The 18,801-nt window shown below is 42.6% G+C and overlaps 2 protein-coding genes across 4 annotated transcripts; both read right to left on the minus strand.

Moving 5' to 3' along the window:
* Positions 1-4,350: 4,350 nt before the first annotated feature.
* Positions 4,351-9,024, minus strand: LOC111591898 (trichohyalin-like). Its single transcript, XM_023303806.2, has 2 exons — positions 4,750-9,024; positions 4,351-4,678 (listed from the first exon to the last, which is right to left on the minus strand). The coding sequence occupies exons 1-2, from the start codon at positions 8,898-8,900 to the stop codon at positions 4,627-4,629; spliced, it is 4,203 nt and encodes a 1,400-aa protein (XP_023159574.2). The 5' UTR covers positions 8,901-9,024; the 3' UTR covers positions 4,351-4,626.
* Positions 9,025-12,746: 3,722 nt separating this feature from the next.
* Positions 12,747-18,324, minus strand: LOC111591877 (NCK-interacting protein with SH3 domain). Of its 3 annotated transcripts, XM_023303765.2 has the most exons (10): positions 17,992-18,324; positions 17,305-17,882; positions 16,153-16,463; positions 15,940-16,089; positions 14,549-15,775; positions 14,005-14,202; positions 13,829-13,937; positions 13,558-13,767; positions 13,330-13,502; positions 12,747-13,250 (listed from the first exon to the last, which is right to left on the minus strand). In XM_023303765.2, exons 2-10 carry the CDS (start codon positions 17,306-17,308, stop codon positions 13,059-13,061), a joined length of 2,574 nt encoding a protein of 857 aa, XP_023159533.2. In that variant the 5' UTR covers positions 17,309-17,882; positions 17,992-18,324; the 3' UTR covers positions 12,747-13,058. The 3 variants fall into 3 exon arrangements, with proteins under 3 accessions (XP_023159533.2, XP_023159534.2, XP_023159532.2); XM_023303766.2 differs by having other exon boundaries at positions 16,153-16,460; positions 17,305-18,324; XM_023303764.2 differs by having other exon boundaries at positions 17,305-18,324.
* Positions 18,325-18,801: the final 477 nt, after the last annotated feature.

Here is an 18,801-nt window from a genome sequence, read left to right on the forward strand (position 1 = left end):
GTGGATGATTGCATGCTTGTGCAAACGGCTTTCATGTACGTGCACAGCAAATTTATTTGCACGATTGCAATGGATGCTGTGCGCCAGGTTTGCTGCTCGGAGGGCGTGCTCCACCGCCAACGCCTTCCCCGCCGCTCGCCTCTATTTAAAAATTTGCCAGCGACTGCGTTGGCGCTGTCAAAGTTTGCCTCGGCGCCGGCCTGACGTGCGCCATAAAAGTCTGTTGCATAAACCAATTTCGCATTTGCCTTGCACGAAATGCATCTGAGTGGTCGATGAGATGGGGAGGCGTGGAGGCGTGGAGGCGAGGGCGTAGTCTAGTCTTGTGCTGCGCACTGGATTTGGTTTGGTGTGGGGGCGGTGGATTATGCAAACGTTTTGCCGCTGTCAACGCAACTTGTACGCATTTGGCAGTGCGATTGAACGCAGAGTCCCCAAATCAACTGCAGGCCCCAACTGCTACACAGCCGCCCAGCCGCCCAGTCACGCCCCTTTTTTGCGAATCGTTGCTGATAACGTAAACCGCTTTGATTTTTATTTAACTGCACATTTCGCTTAGAGCATCGCAGCTTCCACAGCCGCCCTCCAATCAGTCAGCCCCATCCCCAGCCCCATCTCCATGCCGCCCAATTTTCTGAGCCCTATTTCGCATTCAACTCTATTGACGTTTAATGGCAAAGTTGTGCTGAATTTTTGCTGTCGCTGCTCGAATTGCTGCGGTTTTCTGCCAAACGAATTTTCATGAATTTTCACGAGTTTTCACGAATTTTACCAGTTGGCAGTTTCGCCATGGTATCGTTTTTCTCAGCGTATTTTCTTTTTGCCGATTGCGATTTCCATTTTCCACGTATTTTCTGCGTTTTTTATTTATTTTTTTTTATTTTATTTATGTATTTATTTATTCGCTAGCTGCTCAGTTGCCGTTGAAATTGATAATTTAGAAAATTGCTAGCAAATATCAGAGCAAATGTCGCCGGCCCCACTGCCAACCCAGCCCCAGCCCCAACTCCAATCCACAACTATCCGCCACACCCACGCACCGTTGCCATCATCGAGTTTCTGGCACATTGAAGTCTCGAGTTTCGTATCTAAAATCTGTGCATGATTTGTAGTTCCTTAATAAGTCCTGAGGATTCGTTGTAAGATAATATCAGCAGGTTCATTAGTAACTAATATTTCGGCATTAAATCAGCTATGCAAAATAATGTATGCGTATACATCAAACTTCTATCGTTAGCTCCTTCAATGTTCGTGTTTCTTTTTTAATGAATTGAAATTAGATTTACGTGTCGAGCCTTAGGCAGTCAGGTACCGACTGATCTAGAGTATATACCATATATATATAAATATATTATATTTAAATGATTTCGTTACAAATGTCCTGAGTTGCCCGGGCTTGCCTTTTAAAGCCTGTTCTCAGCAGCACAGTCAAACAGCTGCTCTTTCAATCAGAGCTCAGAGCTCGGAGCTCAAGCTTTGGCAACTGTCTAACACAACTGGCTGCTGCATTTACTTAGCTGTGCAAGCACTGCCATATGTAAACGTCCTTTCCAACACTTTTTCTGCACTACTCTCTGTCCTGCACTCTATATTGATGCATCGCACTCTCGCTGTTCGTGCTTCGAGCAGCCTGTTTTCCAGTGTGTGTATTTATTTGCTGCTCTGCTTCGTCTATCATACTCTACGGCAACTGGCTATGAGGACTGGGCTAGCAATTATGCTTCATGTGTATGTACGGAATACTGGCTGGAAGCTCCCTGGGCTTTGGTTGTTTCTCGTCGTCAACTTTAAGAAACTGAACCACAATTTCGAGCTGCTTATCGATCATCAATAGATCAGTCCATCGATCAATCAAAATTTCAAAGTGATCTTTTATAACTTTAAGCCCGTTTGATCTGCTCAGCTCCTTAGACTAAAGCTGTACATCTGCCGATGCATCATTCATAAATCCATCAGTCAGTCAATCAATCAATCACGCAGTTAGTTACTCAAATTTATATTGATAGAGATCGTGTTGATCAATCATCAATCAATCAATCAATCCGGCAATTAATCAACTAGTTATTCAAATTTAAATTGATAATGGCATCTTTTGTTATTGCCCTCTGAAGGCTACGGCTGTAGGTTGATCATCGTTCAATCAGTCAATCAATCAGTCAATCAATCAATCAATCAATCAGACAATCAATCAAATAGTTATTCAAATTCTAATTGACAAAAACATCTTCCTTTATTCCGCTACAGGCTACAGCTGTATATTGATCATCCATCAATCAGTCAATCAATCAATCAATCAATCAATCAGTCAATTAATCAGTCAATCCATCAACTAGGCATTCAAATTAATATTAATCCTCTCTGAAGGCTAAGCAGTAGGTTGATCATCCTATCATCAATCAGTCAATCAATCAATTAATCAGGTAATCAATCAACTACTTATTCAAATTCAAATTGAAAAAAAAAATCTTATATTATTCCGTTCTGAATGCTACAGCTGTAGATTGATCATCCTATTATCCTATCATCAATCAGTCAATCAATCAATCAGTCAGTCAATCAATCAATCGAGTCAGTCAAACTTTTATTTGTGCTGCGTTCAAGGGCATTCAAAGTTTGGTCAACTTTAAAACAGCGGACGTACTTTCTTGTTTTTATTGAAATTTATGATTTCTGACTCAAAATTTATGTTGTTTTGCATTTTGTGTGTAAGTGTGTGGGGCATGTATGTGGGTGTGGGTGTGGGTATGAACGTGTGTTTGTGCGTGTTTTAGGGAGCGGGCATGTGTTTGCTTAAAAGCATAAAATAAACCTCAAATGCTCGTAAAATGGCGTACGTACAAGCTCCACCAACCAACACCAGAATTCAGTCCCCTCGATGCCCGAGCTTCTACTTCTCGTTTTTTTCTGTAACGCTTCTTGAGCCCTTCCGGTAGTCTAGCCACACGAACACACACGCTCCCCACTATGTGTGTGGGTGTGTAGGATCGCTGCGTGGTTGTGCGGTTTTCATTTGCCCAGCCATGGCGCACAGACCAACGCGCGTGAATTATTTAATTCGAATAAATATTGAAAACTCAATTTTTTATGATGTTTTCTTGTTGGTTTATTGCGCTTTTGTGGCATTTTAATATCGAATAACTCTCCCTGGCGAATGTCCTCTGTTTTCTCTCTGTGTGTATGTGTGTTCCTTGCCTTCTATATCTGAGCTCTGTGGAGTGCGAGTTTGTTTGGATAGACAGCCGTGAAGCACAACACATAATAGTTGGGGCACACACACCCAGACGCATATCTTCCTTTTTATAGACTCTGCCCGAGCTACAAATAACCGAAATTCTGAGCTAATTATGCAGGGGAATGAAGCACACATAATAAATGGCACAAATCGTAAATAAATTTCAATTTTATTGCGCTCGATAAGGGCGAAGATATTTATCTAAGCTGGCTTAAGCACAGATTGAATTAAGCCAGGCTCAAGGCAATCATTAAGCAGCTAAATCCATATAATTTCACAACAATTAATTAAAAGGCTTTTTTATATATAATTTATTAACTTGAAACTGTTTTCAGCATGGAGGCAAGCAGGCCTTATACTTCATCACAGAGCTGGACTGAAAATAGATAAAAAAAATGTATATAAAAACAAACAGACAAACATATTCTCCCCTGTCTGTCTGTCTGTCTGTCTGTCTGTCTGTCTGTCTACTCTGTGCTTAGCCATAAGTTGACTGTACATACATTTACCATGCGATATAATCCCCAATAGGAGAAAATTGTGTAAAATTTGTGCTGGTTGCACTGATTAAGAATGGCTTACTGCTTGGCTGGTCGGACCGTCCGACCGGCTGCTGGGCAGTTAGTCCTGGCACCCTTTGGGGAAATCCTTTGAAAACCAAAAGATGTATGGACCAGCAGTCCGGCATCTAATATGTGCGAAATTTATCAACAACGATACTGTCTGCCATACAAAAGGCGCACAAGGATGAAGGCAACCGACATGGAAAATCGCAATAATAATTTTCCAGTTCAGCCTTCCGTATCCTTATGTGTGCGTGCGTGTATGGGTGCCTGAGTGCATGTCTGTGTGTGTGTGTGGGTGTTTGTGTGTGGCTGTGCTCTAACTCTTAAGTGGGTAATACCCATAGTCGTAAGAGCATGCCGTATGCATGGCTTGCTGGTCAGCAGGCATGTGACCAACTATGCGATGTGGACAATTGCAGCAGCGCCTTGCCTTGCCCCAGCCAGGACATCAGGGATTATATGAGATTTTTGAGGGGCGTGTTGGCAATGGGAACACAGGCGGCGAAGTCTGGAAACCAAATTGAAACAGATTCCTCGCTTTGCATATGCTCAACTATGTATAACTTATATATTTGCTTGTAGTTCAGTGTAGTTTACAGTTTACAGTTTACAGTAACAGTTAGAATAAATTGTAGAATGCATTTGCAACCACACATCTCTCAGATCCACTCTCGGCATTCAGCTCGTTGCTCATTATGTTGCACTGTATGGGTACGTAGGGATGCGTTAAATAGCGTTTCCGTATATATGTATATTTGCTTAGGTACTTTTGCGTTTCAGGTTATCAGGTTTCTCGTAAAGCCGTGTTTGTCGTGCTTGCCGTGTGCCTTAACAGTCGGCGGGATGAAGAAAGCCTTGGATATGATCTCCCAGTCGATGCCTAGAGAACAAGCACAGATTTAGTTATATATTAACCGAAGTGTTTGGATGTATTACAAATCGTATACTTACCCCAGATCATGTCCTTTATGGCTGTTCAGCTTCGCGTAGAGTACTAGTAAAATCAGCGCCTGACCAGTAATCAAAAGAACCTGTTTGCTGTAGCTGTTGCTCAACCAGGCCAGAGACTTTTCCTCTGCAAACAGCCTTTGGTTTTCAAGACTATTTTCCTTATACAGTGGCGCTAGTTCAAGGGCGCTCAACCTGACATCTTCTCGACTTTCACTCCTTTCGTTCTCCATTGATGTCCTATCGGTGACAACCTCGAGTAGACTGCGTTCTATGCCACGAAGATTTTCGGATTTCTGTAGATTGACTTCTCGCATATCACTTCGTTCTGCACCACGAGCGACATCGGCATCACGTTGTTCTCTTCGGGAGACATCTCGTTGCTCACGATTATCTCTCTCATTGGGTCGGCTGACCTCACGAATCACTTGTCTTTCCCTGCGTTCCTCTCGTTGCATATCGGCGCGTTCAGCACGTCGATTCTCACGTTGATGCTCTTGACGTTGCTCACGTCGAGAGTTAGCGATCTGCCGCACTTCCAGGCTATCCTTATTAAGCTCACGATCTTCCCGATTCTCTATTTGTTCCTCTCGATTTACGAGTCGCAAATCGTTTCGTTCTTCAAAGCGGAAATTGTTGCTCGTTTCCTTTTGCCCGTAATCATCCCGTTCTCCACGTCGGAATATTACGTTTTGTCGATTGACATGTCGATCATCTAAGCGCTTACGCTCGTCACGATCCTGCCTCCTTTCTTGATCTATTTGATTCATTTCATCTCGCTCCATATCCACACGACGCTGCCGTCTTCGGTCCGCGACCCACAGCTCAACTCGTTCTGTTTGCTCTTCACGTTTTTCTTCCCGCTCTTGTCTTCGAGATATATTTCGCTCTACACGTCGATCCTCTCCACGACGACTATTACGTTCCCTTTGCTGACGGTCAACTCTGTGTTCTCGACGATGACTAATGTCCTCCACTTCTCGCAGCTCATCGCGTTCCTCGTCGCGCTCCTTTCTTCGGGAAATGTCCCGATTCACTCGTCTGGAGTCTTCTCTAATATTGCGATTAAGCAGCCTTTCTTGTCTTCGTGTTAGGTCGATTTCCTCTCGTCGCAGAGCTTCTCCGTTAATTCGAGTATTTATTATTTCGTTGTCGACCCGCTCGCTTTCATCTCGGTTGATTCGTCGAGACACTTCCCGTTCCACCCGCAGAGAGTCGTCTCGTTCTCGTCGGAGTTCGCTTCTCTCCTCTCGTCGAAAATCGGCTTGTTTTTCGCGGCTTTCGCGAATGTCGATATAATTATGCTCTCGATTATCACGGCTCTGTCTGCGTGATACGACCCTTCGCATCTCCTCGGGGCTTTCTCGCCTTCCTTCCAGCAGCACACTTTCTTGATCTCGATGGGAATAGCCAGATTTCACACGACGATTTTCACGACGAGAGAACTCACCAAGATCTCGATCTTCTCGCTCCCGTCTTTGAGTAAGCTCAACCTCGACTCGTCGCATATTCTCCAGACTAACTCGCCTCTCACCGCGTTCTGCATCTACACGTTCCAGACTCTCCCCACGGCGGCGACTATCACGTTCCTCTTCTTCATCACGTCGCTCAATGTCTTCACGGCTATCATTTTCAATTTCTCGTTCATGTCGTCGAGATATATCACGATTTTCGTGACGTATGTTGCGCCATTCCTCTCCTAGGACGATATCACGTTCCTCAATTCGTAGATCGTCGTGTTCCTTTCGCTGTTCGCTTCGGAGTTCCGAACGTTCTTCCTTTCTGAGATTTTCGCGTCCCTCTCGTCGAACACCATCACGTTTCTCCCTTCGGAGATCGTCGCGTTCTTCCCTGCGATCATCTTCAAGGTCATTTCTTCGAAGATCAGAGCGTTCTTCACTTCGAAGATTTTCGCGTTCCTCTCGGTGAAGATCACCACGTTGCTCCCTCTTGAGATCGTTGCGTTCTTCCCTACGAATATCATCACGTTGCTCCCTTCGGAGATCAGAACGTTCCTCCCTTCGGAGATTTTCACGTTCCTCTCGGCGAATATCATCACGTTCCTCCCTTCGGAGATCGTCGCGTTCTTCTCTGCGATCATCATCACGGTCATTTCTTCGGAGATCAGAGCGATCTTCCCTTCGGAGATTTTCGCGTTCCTCTCGGCGAAGATCACCACGTTGCTCCCTCCTGAGATCGTCGCGTTCTTCCCTACGAATATCATCACGTTCCTCCCTTCGGTGATCAGAGCGTTCTTCGCTTCGGAGATTTTCACGTTCCTCCCTTCGGAGATCGTCGCGTTCTTCATTGCGAATATAATCACGTTCATCCCTTCGGAGATCAGAGTGTTCTTCCCTCCTGAGATCGTTGCGTTCTTCCCTACGAATATCATCACGTTGCTCCCTTCGGAGATCAGAACGTTCCTCCCTTCGGAGATTTTCGCGTTCCTCTCGGCGAATATTATCACGTTGCTCCCTCCTGAGATCGTCGCGTTCTTCCCTACGATCACCATCACGGTCATTTCTTCGGAGATCAGAGCGTTCTTCCCTTCGGAGATTTTCACGTTCCTCTCGGCGAATATCACCACGTTCCTCCCTTCGGAGATCGTCGCGTTCTTCATTGCGAATATAATCACGTTCATCCCTTCGGAGATCAGAGTGTTCTTCCCTCCTGAGATCGTTGCGTTCTTCCCTACGAATATCATCACGTTGCTCCCTTCGGAGATCAGAACGTTCCTCCCTTCGGAGATTTTCGCGTTCCTCTCGGCGAATATTATCACGTTGCTCCCTCCTGAGATCGTCGCGTTCTTCCCTACGATCACCATCACGGTCATTTCTTCGGAGATCAGAGCGATCTTCCCTTCGGAGATTTTCGCGTTCCTCTCGGCGAAGATCACCACGTTGCTCCCTCCTGAGATCGTCGCGTTCTTCCCTACGAATATCATCACGTTCCTCCCTTCGGTGATCAGAGCGTTCTTCGCTTCGGAGATTTTCACGTTCCTCCCTTCGGAGATCGTCGCGTTCTTCATTGCGAATATAATCACGTTCATCCCTTCGGAGATCAGAGTGTTCTTCCCTCCTGAGATCGTTGCGTTCTTCCCTACGAATATCATCACGTTGCTCCCTTCGGAGATCAGAACGTTCCTCCCTTCGGAGATTTTCGCGTTCCTCTCGGCGAATATTATCACGTTGCTCCCTCCTGAGATCGTCGCGTTCTTCCCTACGATCACCATCACGGTCATTTCTTCGGAGATCAGAGCGTTCTTCCCTTCGGAGATTTTCACGTTCCTCTCGGCGAATATCACCACGTTCCTCCCTTCGGAGATCGTCGCGTTCTTCATTGCGAATATAATCACGTTCATCCCTTCGGAGATCAGAGTGTTCTTCCCTCCTGAGATCGTCGCGCTCTACCCTACGAATATCATCACGTTCCTCGTTTCGGATATCAGAGCGTTCTTCCCATCGAAGATTTTCGCGTTCCTCTCGACGACTATCATAACGTTGCTCCCTTCTGAGATCATCGCGTTCCTCCCTTCGATTATCATTATATTCTCTTTCGAGCTCGTCATGTTCCTCTCGGCGCATATCTTTACGTTCCTCTTGTCGAATATCATCACGTTCTTCCCTTTGGAAATCATCCCGTTCCACCATTCGAATATTTTCCCGTCCTGCCTCTCGACGAATATAATCGCTATGATCTCTTCGGAGACTAACATGTTCCTTTCGTCGGAAGTCATCGCTTTGTTGTAGATTGTCACGCACTTGAACACGTTGCTGCCATCGACGATCGCCACGTTCTTCACGGCGGTCACCATCATTTTGTTGTATTTCTATGCGAGTGTCCCGCCTCTCATCACAAGTATGCAACGGTACGCGCTCCTCTTGGCCTAGGCGAAGTGACCAATCGATCCGCTGACCGTATTCGCCATGCAATTGCTTGTCATTCCGCTCATTGACTTGTCTATATATAAGATGCTCGTCGTATTCCTCTAGTTCACTTCCGTAATCTTTTATTGAGCGATGCAGCGGTTGCAATGTGCAATCTTCCTGACGGTTGCTGCACGTCTCGATATTGGCCTGGATAAGGCTCAATCCGCCCAGCTGGAGGAGCAGAACAAGAATGTTAAGCCTTAGCCATTGAGGATTCGCGGCCATTCTTTGGCTTTGTAAGTACTCCGTTTATTGACTGCAACTGTTAGCTCCGCGGTGCTTGAAATTGGATCGGATCTCGGTGTGTTAGCTGTTGCTTGAGCAATGCTCGGAACTTGAATGACTAAAACGGTTGCCGGTCCGGCTTTTTATACCAGATTTGTATTAAGGACGTACTAAGTCCGTATATACAACGCCCACGCAACGTTTGAGCCGTTGTATTCTCAATGAATCTCAATTTCCCATTGATTGATTCAATTTCGCTTATCGCACATGTGCACCAATGCGCTTTCGCCCAGGCGAAAAGAACTTCGCTCAACTGGCTCTAATGCGTAAAGATTGTTTTTTTTTTGTGCAATTGAAGCATTTTATGAATGAATTTCAACTAGAGCAGCTATACTGTGTGACGTCATAGATGCGAAAATATTGTGGTTCACTACGGTCCATTGATTCTCAAAAATAAATGCAAGAGCAAGAAAACTGGGCCTTATTTATGTGTAAGCAATTGGGGATATTTTTGAACCTACAGATGATTAACACTGATTGCGTGTTATGGCTGTGAATATGAATTTGCTTTAAGGATTATAATAATTATATTATTACATATTTAAAAAAATTCTATTGGAATAATTAAGGCAGAACTACATACACAAGTCCTCATTAAGCCTCAAGCTCTATGCTCCTTACCTACTCGAAACCATAAGTTCGAGTTGCTCCTACAGAGGTTGAGAAATCATTGATGTATTCTACATTAACATATATAGCACTATGTATATCCATGTATATGTTGTATATGCCTATTTGCCAGCCATTGAAACGGAAAGAACTCCTCGAGTGTGACGTCAAGGCTTTGTGTACTATGAACTAAGACAGACACAGTGCTTAGGCTGTCTGCACAAATGCGATAAGAGCGTTTCCAATCAAAATCGAATTAAAGTGCAATGAACAATATGTTGGCTCACTCGTCGGACAAGTGCTAAATAAATGAATTAGGTTAGATGCGCATCTGGGCGTAAAATTGCGTTTAAGCAGAAGCAACTGGGACCCTGGTCGAGATGGGCTCCTATAAAAGCAAATGCTTGTCGCCCACACGCTCGGCAGTTGCCTCTCAGCCGTAGCCGATGGCACGCCGGTCGTACCGGCTGGTACGTCCACCAGAAACACCCTGGTGCCGTAACAGAAATGGAGCAGTTCAGACGAAGAAATAAAGAGAGCGAAGAAAATCGTAAGACTTGCGCCCAGCTTTGAAGCCACAGTTAATATATCTTTATCTACTTAGGACTACCCTACTAGCAAGACAAATGTGAATCCCCGTTAAGGAAAAATGGAAAGGAAAACAGGAAGAAAACTTGGTTCATTTTGCAAAATGAAGGAAGGAAGCGAACTCACAACTATAGTTGTAACCATTTGTTAAGCAACCCTAATTGGATGTACGTTAACAAATAATCACATATATACTATATACTACATATATACATATAACCTAATGGTATTATACCTATGTTAAATGTTGCTGTTGTTTGGGATTGTTTAGCACTTTATATTACCCGCAATCTATACTCTATATATATATATATATATATATATATTTACTTAACCAACTTATTTCGCAATCGTTATACATACGTATGCCATACCTATAAAGACAACATACAAGAAGCACATATGATAATATACTGACATATTATAATCGTGTCCATGTTAGGCACACATATCTAATACCCTATCAATCTATAAAGCCTATACTCGTAAATTGCAAAATAAATTTATTAACCCACGTGTTGAGCAAGCGAAAGTCATTAAATTTGTTTTTAATTCGGTGGGATTTTTGAAGAAATGGAACAATTTTCTTTGCAAAGGTTTCATTTACCCCGAGCCCATTGACAATGGGCGTTTTGAATATATGAAGCTCTGCGCAGGAGTCGGAATATCTTCCAGTCGAGCACCCCCAAGTAAAATATTAATTATAAATTAATTTGTTACAGTAAAACTTATATGAAATCCATGACGAAATAGCGGAAATTTCAAAAACTAATTGAAGACGTGAGTGAACCTCAGTTCAAGGAGTTTTCTTTCAAACCATAAGCCAGCAGCTATACTATTTTATATATGCATAGTCCTATGCGGCAACTAAAGGCTATATATATACTGATAACCTTGAACTAGCATGTGTAGGCAGTACATACATATAATAACATCAAAGCGGACCAGAGCGGAGCAACTATTTCATGAAGCTGCAAGCTACCTCCACCCATCTGCAAGCTGAGCTTCAATCAATCAAAGTTCTACAGTTGTTAAATAGGAAAATCGTTAGATTTTTTATAATTTTTAATTTTAAATATTATATTTTGTTACTCTTTACAATTATTGCAATTTCATTGTTTGTTACACTTCCAATGCATTTTGCTGCGTTGCTTTTGAATTGTCTTTCAATTTACCATTTGCCATTTGCTGTTAGTTAATTTAAATATTTTAAATATTTCATATTCGTTTGTTCTCTTTGGTTAAAAATGAGCAAATTAACAAAGTCGCAAAATACTTGCTAATTTAATTTTAGTTCCATATATAAATAGTTAAATGTTCATTCAAATATTGTTGCTGTTGCCGTTGCTGTTTTTGTGGATTGTTATTCAAATCGAAATAGTTTAAAATGTTGCACAATTATAATTTGTTATCTTGTCGTGAGTGTTTCTTTCTTTTTGTTTTCTTTCTTTGCAGATTTTATTGAAATGTGCGGCTTATTAATTGCATTTAGTTAGCTTTCGTTTCCTCTGTTTATCGCTTTCTTTATAATTGTTTTGCATTTTGTACACTTCTGTTACTTAATTCAATTCAACAATATATGTGTCGATTTGGTTTAACAATAAACTTAATAGATTTGTGTTTTCGTTAATAACCTTGTTACCAATAAACAAATTTCATGCTTGTTTTTAAAAACGTATTTAAAATTTCGCTTGTACAAAGTGCGTTTCAATAAGAGAGAGACAGAGATAGAAAGAGACAGTGTGATACGTAGATTAGAAGATACAAGGAGCGAGATAGAGACAGAGACAGAGAGGGAAATAGCGAGTAAGTCTAGGTGTATGTGTGCGTATGTGTCTTTCATTATTTCTCAACAAATTTGTATAATTCTTCTATATAGTATCATTAATTATAAATTTTCTTATGTTTTCCATTTGCTGTTTATGCCATTTAGCGGCTGAGCTTTAACAAACAGTCGTCGATTTTGCATATTGGGATCTGTTTCTCATAGATTATATAAACAAATTTAACATTGGGTCTCGCACTCCGGTTTAATTCGATTCGATTCGATTAGATATCATTTCCCATATTATGTATAAATTGCAATTAACATTTCGTTATTTGTTTTTTGTTTAAATATCATTTTCGTAGTGAGTTTATAATCATTTTGCCTATTAAGTTTTTCGTTTTAGTTTTTTTTTTATATGTATAATTTTGTTGCTAAACAAATCAATTGTCATTTTTTAATTATATATGCCCCTGGTTTATATTTAACTATAAATTTTTTGATGTAAAATTTGTCTTTTTCGTTCTATAAATTTGGTTGTTAATCTCTAAAAAATACATAGTATATATGTATGCGTGTATATATATTTGGTAACAACTGAACAAATTTTTGCATTTCATAATCAGAATCATAGTCGAAATAGTTTATATACTTATCATTCAAACAGCATTTTGGTAATGTGTTAGCTTTGGCTTCATTTTACTTACAAATACACTCTTTGTATCTAAACGCATATTTGATAAACATAATCATAATCTTGATATACTAGAGCATCTATGACTCTATAATGGTTGCACAACATATTCATATTCATATTCATATTCTTATGCAACTAGTTGGCCGCCTCTTAAGATGAGCTGCAAAATGCCTTCAGACCGAAACTTAGCTTTCGAAATTAAGTTTATAAAATGGATATTACAAATAAGTATGTTTCAGTTGCTAAAGTTTTAGAATGCTAAACACGACTTGATCAGTTTTCTAAACTATACAATTTAATATTTAAAATGTTCTTGGCCACTTTAGTAGCCTCACTAGCAACGCTTTACATAATTTAAGTTTTTGTTGGGAGTGTGTTTTCTTTCTTGTTCTTGTTTTTGGTTTCCTTGTTTTGTTTTGTTTTTTTTTTTTTTTTGAATCTATGCCTTAAATAATTGGGGAAATTCGTTGGCTATCTCGCGCACCAGCTGCTGATCGTATGCGCTGCATTCGGTCTCCTCGCAAAAGATGCGCGTAAATATCTTCATTAGATCATGCTTACGATGCTGATGGTCCTGGTAGTTTGTGTTGCGCAAGATGCGACGGCACAGCTTCAAATAGCATGGGCGTGTCTAAATAAAGTATAAGCAGATATATTTTTCATATACTTTCTCCCCGGAATAGTATACACAGACATATGCATTGACTTACCGCACTGCCCGCATCCAAATCGGACAGCTGACGCACCACAATGTCGATTAGCACTTTGATATCGTTCGTATAGAACATGCTGGCCGAATACGTATGGCTGAATATGTCAATGAACATGCGCAGCACCGTATTCATATGTTCATTGTGATGCTTCAGCAGGCGCGTCGGATCATCTATTTAAAGTATTCGATTATATATATAGTGCGTGTATATAAGGTGAGTACTTACCCTCTCGATTAAGCAGCAGCAATAGCTTCTCGGTGAACACTTTGACTGTGGGAAGATTCTGCATGGCCTCTATGATCACATTCACCGTATGCTCGCTAAATTGTTGATTGAAGGCCAATATCAGGGCGATAACCATATCCACGAGCAGTTCGGGATTGTTTCCTTCCACAATTTCCAGCAGAAAACTGGCGAAGTGCACGCCCAAATAATCTAAAAGTCAATTCAACTTTGATAGTCATAATTGAATTGAAATATTTATCAATTTACTCACTCTGATGATTGACGGGCATGGGCTCGCCCAGCGAGAAGATAATGGTTAGCATTTTGACCAGCTGTTTGAAGCGATCCAAATTGGAAAAGTGCGTCTTCATATCTTCCACCTGGTTGCAAGATGCAGCACAAACTCTATAATTATCTTATTGACAACTGCTGCAGATGTTCACTTACGATCTCCAGGGGCAGCAATGAGGTTAGCAGTATATCAACAATGATGTGATCCAAGTGACAGGCAGCAGTGAAAGTCTTAAGCAACAGTTTTTTGATGGACCAACGTGTCTCCATCTGATAGTATTGTACCAGATTGATGAACATCTGATATTGATCACACGACATCTCATAACAGCTGATGTTCTCATCAGCGTTATTCTGCAATGATACAGAGACCAGTAAAAAATATGATCTGTACACCTTAAGTGCTGCTAAGTAGTCAGCTGGGGTATACCCTGAGTGGCGTGTGGGTCTTTGAAGATTTACGACTACTAAAAACATATAACACAGAAATTCTTAAGTTATTTTAAGGTAAAGGCAAAGCAAAGACTTCAAATCGATATGTATCGATATTGCTGTCTTTAAACTATCTCGAAAACTGACGCTTTCGAATCTTCGGTTCGTCAGAGACCTTTGGAAGAGTATAGTCTAAAAGGCTGTCTGTCTTTGTCATCCATCACTTCAATTTGAATGAACTGCGTTCTATTTGGTCTCGTTGCCTTACCAGTATCTCCACGAGCTCCTCGAGAAACTGTATAATATCCTCCTCGTCCTCGTAGAGCATCCAAGTGCGTTGCTCCGTATCGTTCTTGCAGTCGGCCAACTGGGCGAACAGATATTGTAGTCGCTTGGAGTCGTGCGTGATGCCCAGCAACTCTTTGGGCGTGGCCACCTTGCCGGTGACGTGCACAGCAACTGCCTCCAGATACGGATTGATGGCGCCATTGTATAGCTGCTCCAAGCTAGTTAGCACGACGCGCAATGCCTCGCAAGACAAATCAAAGCTGAGATTTGTATTGCGACGCAATGCATCCACAATCTGATACACATCGGATGACTCAACTTTCAGCTGGCCACGCCCATTGTCCAGGGTGCCATTGGCGCCGGCAGTAAGGCTGGCACCCAAACGATGCGAGAGCGAGGGACTCTCAATGCTGTCCAGCGCTTGGCTATTGTCACCACAACCATTGCAGCCGTCATCGCTCGCCTCTGACTTGTCGGGCGCGCTGTCCGCGCCCTGGCTGAGCTGCTCGTCGTGAATAGCTGTGGAGCTGTTGCCATTGTGCGGCTTGTGCTTATTAATTGCTTCCTCTCCTGACGCTGTTGCGGCTGCTGCTGCAGCTGTTGTTGCAGTGGCTGCTGCGGCATTGGCGGCAGCGGTGGCGGCAGCGGTGGCTGCAGCTGCCGTTGATGTGGCACCGTTGCTAGTGCTCAGTTGGCTGGTCTCCTTGTATGTAGTGACCACATCCTCGCTGGTAGTCGTGGTTGTTGTCGTCTCCGACGGCTCTGAGGTGATGCTATTGTCCTGCGCCACATCCGAGACGGAGCTACAGACCTTTTGGGCTTGTGTGGCGGCTGCTGCTGCAGCAACCGCAGCTGCAGACGTGCTGGCCACCAGTGGAGGCGCTGGCAGAGGCTGCTGCTGTTGCTGCTGTGGCGTCTGTATGGTGCAGCTGCTGCTCTGCAACTGCATGCTGCCCATGCTAGGCGACTCCGGCATCGATTGCTGCACAGTAACACCCACAGCCGGACTGGACATACTCTTCTTGCTCATGTCCAGGCGTTGTGTAGCAGGCGGACTATTCTGTTGCGATTTCTGTTGATGCGGATGCGTGTGCGAGTGCCGGTGGGAATGGCTGTGGCTATGGCTGTGGCTGCCGCTCAGCTGCTGCTTGTCGCTGTAGCTGTGCGAATAGGACAACGATGAGTCACCATCACGCTCCGAGCTCTCCTGCAAGGTAACCAAACAAGTGAACAAATACGTATCGATTATCTATGTTTGTAGATGTAACTGTATCTATGTTCGTATCTATTGATAGCTATTTGTCAATATCTATAGCAATAGCTGTATCAATATTAATGATATATCTATATCTACATCTAATCGATGCTAACCGCATAAAGCCGCTCCATGGTGTGCTTCTTCTCGCGCAGTCTGTCGAGCAGCTCATCCTTGGACATGATGCCATTAATCTCTGGCTCAGAGCACTTTTCCAGCGACTCAATCGATGAGTTGAGAAAGCTGATGAGAAAATCATGTTCCACCTGCCGAATGAACAAGAAAAAGCTAATTAGCTGTCACTCCACTTAGGTAAGCAGGCACTTTACCTTAATCTTCATTACGTAATTAGATGGCACAAAGCCAATGTTGCCCTTCATGCTAACCACCTGCCACCAGTTCCGCTGTCGTGCGGACGTCTGGTAGAGTATAAAATATTCGCCCTCATCAAAGCTAATCGTTTTCGGATAAACCGCTTGAAAATCGTACAGAGCCTTCAGCATCTCGATGCCGTTGCCAATGTCGATGCCGCCGCCGCCGAGGCCGCTGCTGTCAGGTGCTGTTGGTCCTGTCTCTGCTGCAGCTGTTGTTGCTGTTGTTACGGCTGCTGCTGTTGCGGGCGATGTTGGTGGTGCTGCTGCTGCAACAAAACATGCGACAAAAGTGTTCTATTGTTTAATATCATTGCGTTCAAAAAAATGTCAAAGGGGCGTGACAAGTACACATACACTCACACTCACTCGCTCACACGTACACACAACACAAACCAACCGCAGAACGCAGCGAAACGTATTTCGAGTTGCAGTCACGGAGGTTTTTGCTTTTCCTTGCGGCCCTTCCTGGCAGCCAGGCACTAAAAAGTTCACTGCCGAGGGCCCAAACAGCTAACGGTTGCTTTGGCTTGGCCTACACACACATGCATTCACACAAACACACACACAATACACAGAGCGCAAGGCACGAGCGCATGAAACGAATAAGCGACAGTAGCAAAATAGGAAACAAGCATCAAGAAAAGCGACACAAAACAGCGTAAAGCCAAAGAAATTACAAAAGCGCACAGGAAAAATGCAATTTTCATATTGTTTGTGTGTGTGTGTGTGTGTATGTACATTTACCGTGTCCTTTTAAGCCTGCTTAGCTTACAATGTGTTCACAAACACACATACACAAAGGCTTTAGGTGTGTGTAGTAATAAAAACAAAAAATAACAGGACATACCTCTGGCCCGTTCTCGCACTCTCGACGGCTTGCTCTCACGCGCGCGCCTTCACACTCTCTTTCTCTTGTATTCGCGCTCTCGCACTGTCGCAGTAGCGCTCTCGGCGTTTTGTATCTAACCCATTCAACTGTCAATTGCGTCTGTGACCATTGTCACCTGCAAGCACTACACACGCACACAAACACAAGCACAAACAAACAGAGGACATACATGGACATACACATGCAAATTTGTCAAATGTTGAAAACAGCCCACTTACCCATATTTTTTAGCACACCTTGTTTTTTTTCACGCTGTATGCGCTGTGCGCGTCTTTGCCGTCTCTTCCTATTGTTCTTTTTATGCCTGTTCCAGTTTTGACGTTTGCCGTTACCAAGGACGTTACGACTTATTGTTACACTTTGCGACACTTGGCAACACTGCTGCTATTGTTGTTGCTTTTCCTACAGAGGAGTCTTTTTCGTATGCAACACTTTATGGCTATCGCCCTGGGCGTGTTCCGCTTTTCAGTAATGCGTGTGTAAACATACAGTTACAGTTAAAAGTTGGACTGCGTTTATTTATCACTTGTTGTTGTCAGATTCTATCAAAGAGGCGGAAAAGTAGGACTGGCCCGTGTAGCAGCCATGTATCACGTCCACCTCAACAATTCGCCTGTTGCCTTACGAACGAGCACTGTATTTGTTGCAACAAATTTTTTTTTCGATTTTATGTTAGTTTATCCCGATTTTAATTTAGTGGCATGCAGATGCATGTCATATTTCCACATCTGTTCAACTTATTGACTAGGCTCTCCAACACGCACACATACATGAACGTGAGGCGTCGAAACGGCTGCTGAGTAAAGGAATTCAATAGAGCTTTGCAATACATGCACATGTATGTCTGTATGTATACACATGTACTCCACCCTAAAGCACGCACACACCCTCCCGCAACGACTTACAATGTAACGGTATTTTTTCGTGTTTGTTTTGCTCGGAATACGGAATGTGATTCAAAACGAGATTAAATTGTTGCAAAGACGCAGATCCTTTGCACAAGAGCAATACAGACTTAACTCTTCATAAATTCCATGACGTAGTTCACAATAAAACCGCTTTGCGTTGTTTCCAGCAGATTTCCTTATTTAATTAAAATGCGAATAAACATGTGGAAATGCAAAGCAACAATACGCAACACACTGACAACGATAAATGCTTTGACACATAGATCTGATCAACGTAACATTTAAACGCACGTTGTCAGCCAAAAATAAATAAAATATGTATATGGGCAGTTCAATGTTAATGTATCTCGATGTAAACAAAACGAATAAAACAACGTAGCATGCTCAACGTAAAGCTAGCATGCTCCTGATAACATTAACAGGGCAAGCTTAAGCGCAAAACGGAGCAATGCAAACGCAAAATGCGTTACATTGCGTTAAAAGCTAAATTGAAATTTGTATGCTGATGCGTAAGCAAAAATAAAAAAGCAGTAAATTTTGTTGCAAACATGTTTTTTTTTATTTGCTTTTAGTGATTGGTATACATATGTAGATAATAATATGCACTTGATATTATCAAAATACTGCGTTTGCGTTCATGGGCAGGGTAGGCAATAAATTTTGAAAAAAAAAATTCAACATAATATATATATATATATATATATATATATATATATATATATATATATATATATATATATATATATATATATATATATATATATATATATATAACGTAAATGCTGTGCTCACCATGCCATGTGCAAG

Source organism: Drosophila hydei, unplaced genomic scaffold (genome assembly GCF_003285905.1).
Source record: "Drosophila hydei strain 15085-1641.00,03,60 unplaced genomic scaffold, DhydRS2 tig00000250-arrow-arrow-pilon, whole genome shotgun sequence".
Taxonomy (NCBI): Eukaryota; Metazoa; Arthropoda; class Insecta; order Diptera; family Drosophilidae; genus Drosophila; species Drosophila hydei.

Coding starts and splice junctions, on each gene's coding strand:
- LOC111591898 (XM_023303806.2), bottom strand. CDS start 8,900: ATGGCCGCGAATCCTCAATGGCTAAGGCTTAACATTCTTGTTCTGCTC. Junction 4,679..4,749: donor CATAAAGGACATGATCTGGG/GTAAGTATACGA, acceptor CTTGTTCTCTAG/GCATCGACTGGGAGATCATA.
- LOC111591877 (XM_023303765.2), bottom strand. Junction 14,203..14,548: donor AGGAGCTCGTGGAGATACTG/GTAAGGCAACGA, acceptor GTATCATTGCAG/AATAACGCTGATGAGAACAT. Junction 13,938..14,004: donor CATTGCTGCCCCTGGAGATC/GTAAGTGAACAT, acceptor TCTTGCAACCAG/GTGGAAGATATGAAGACGCA.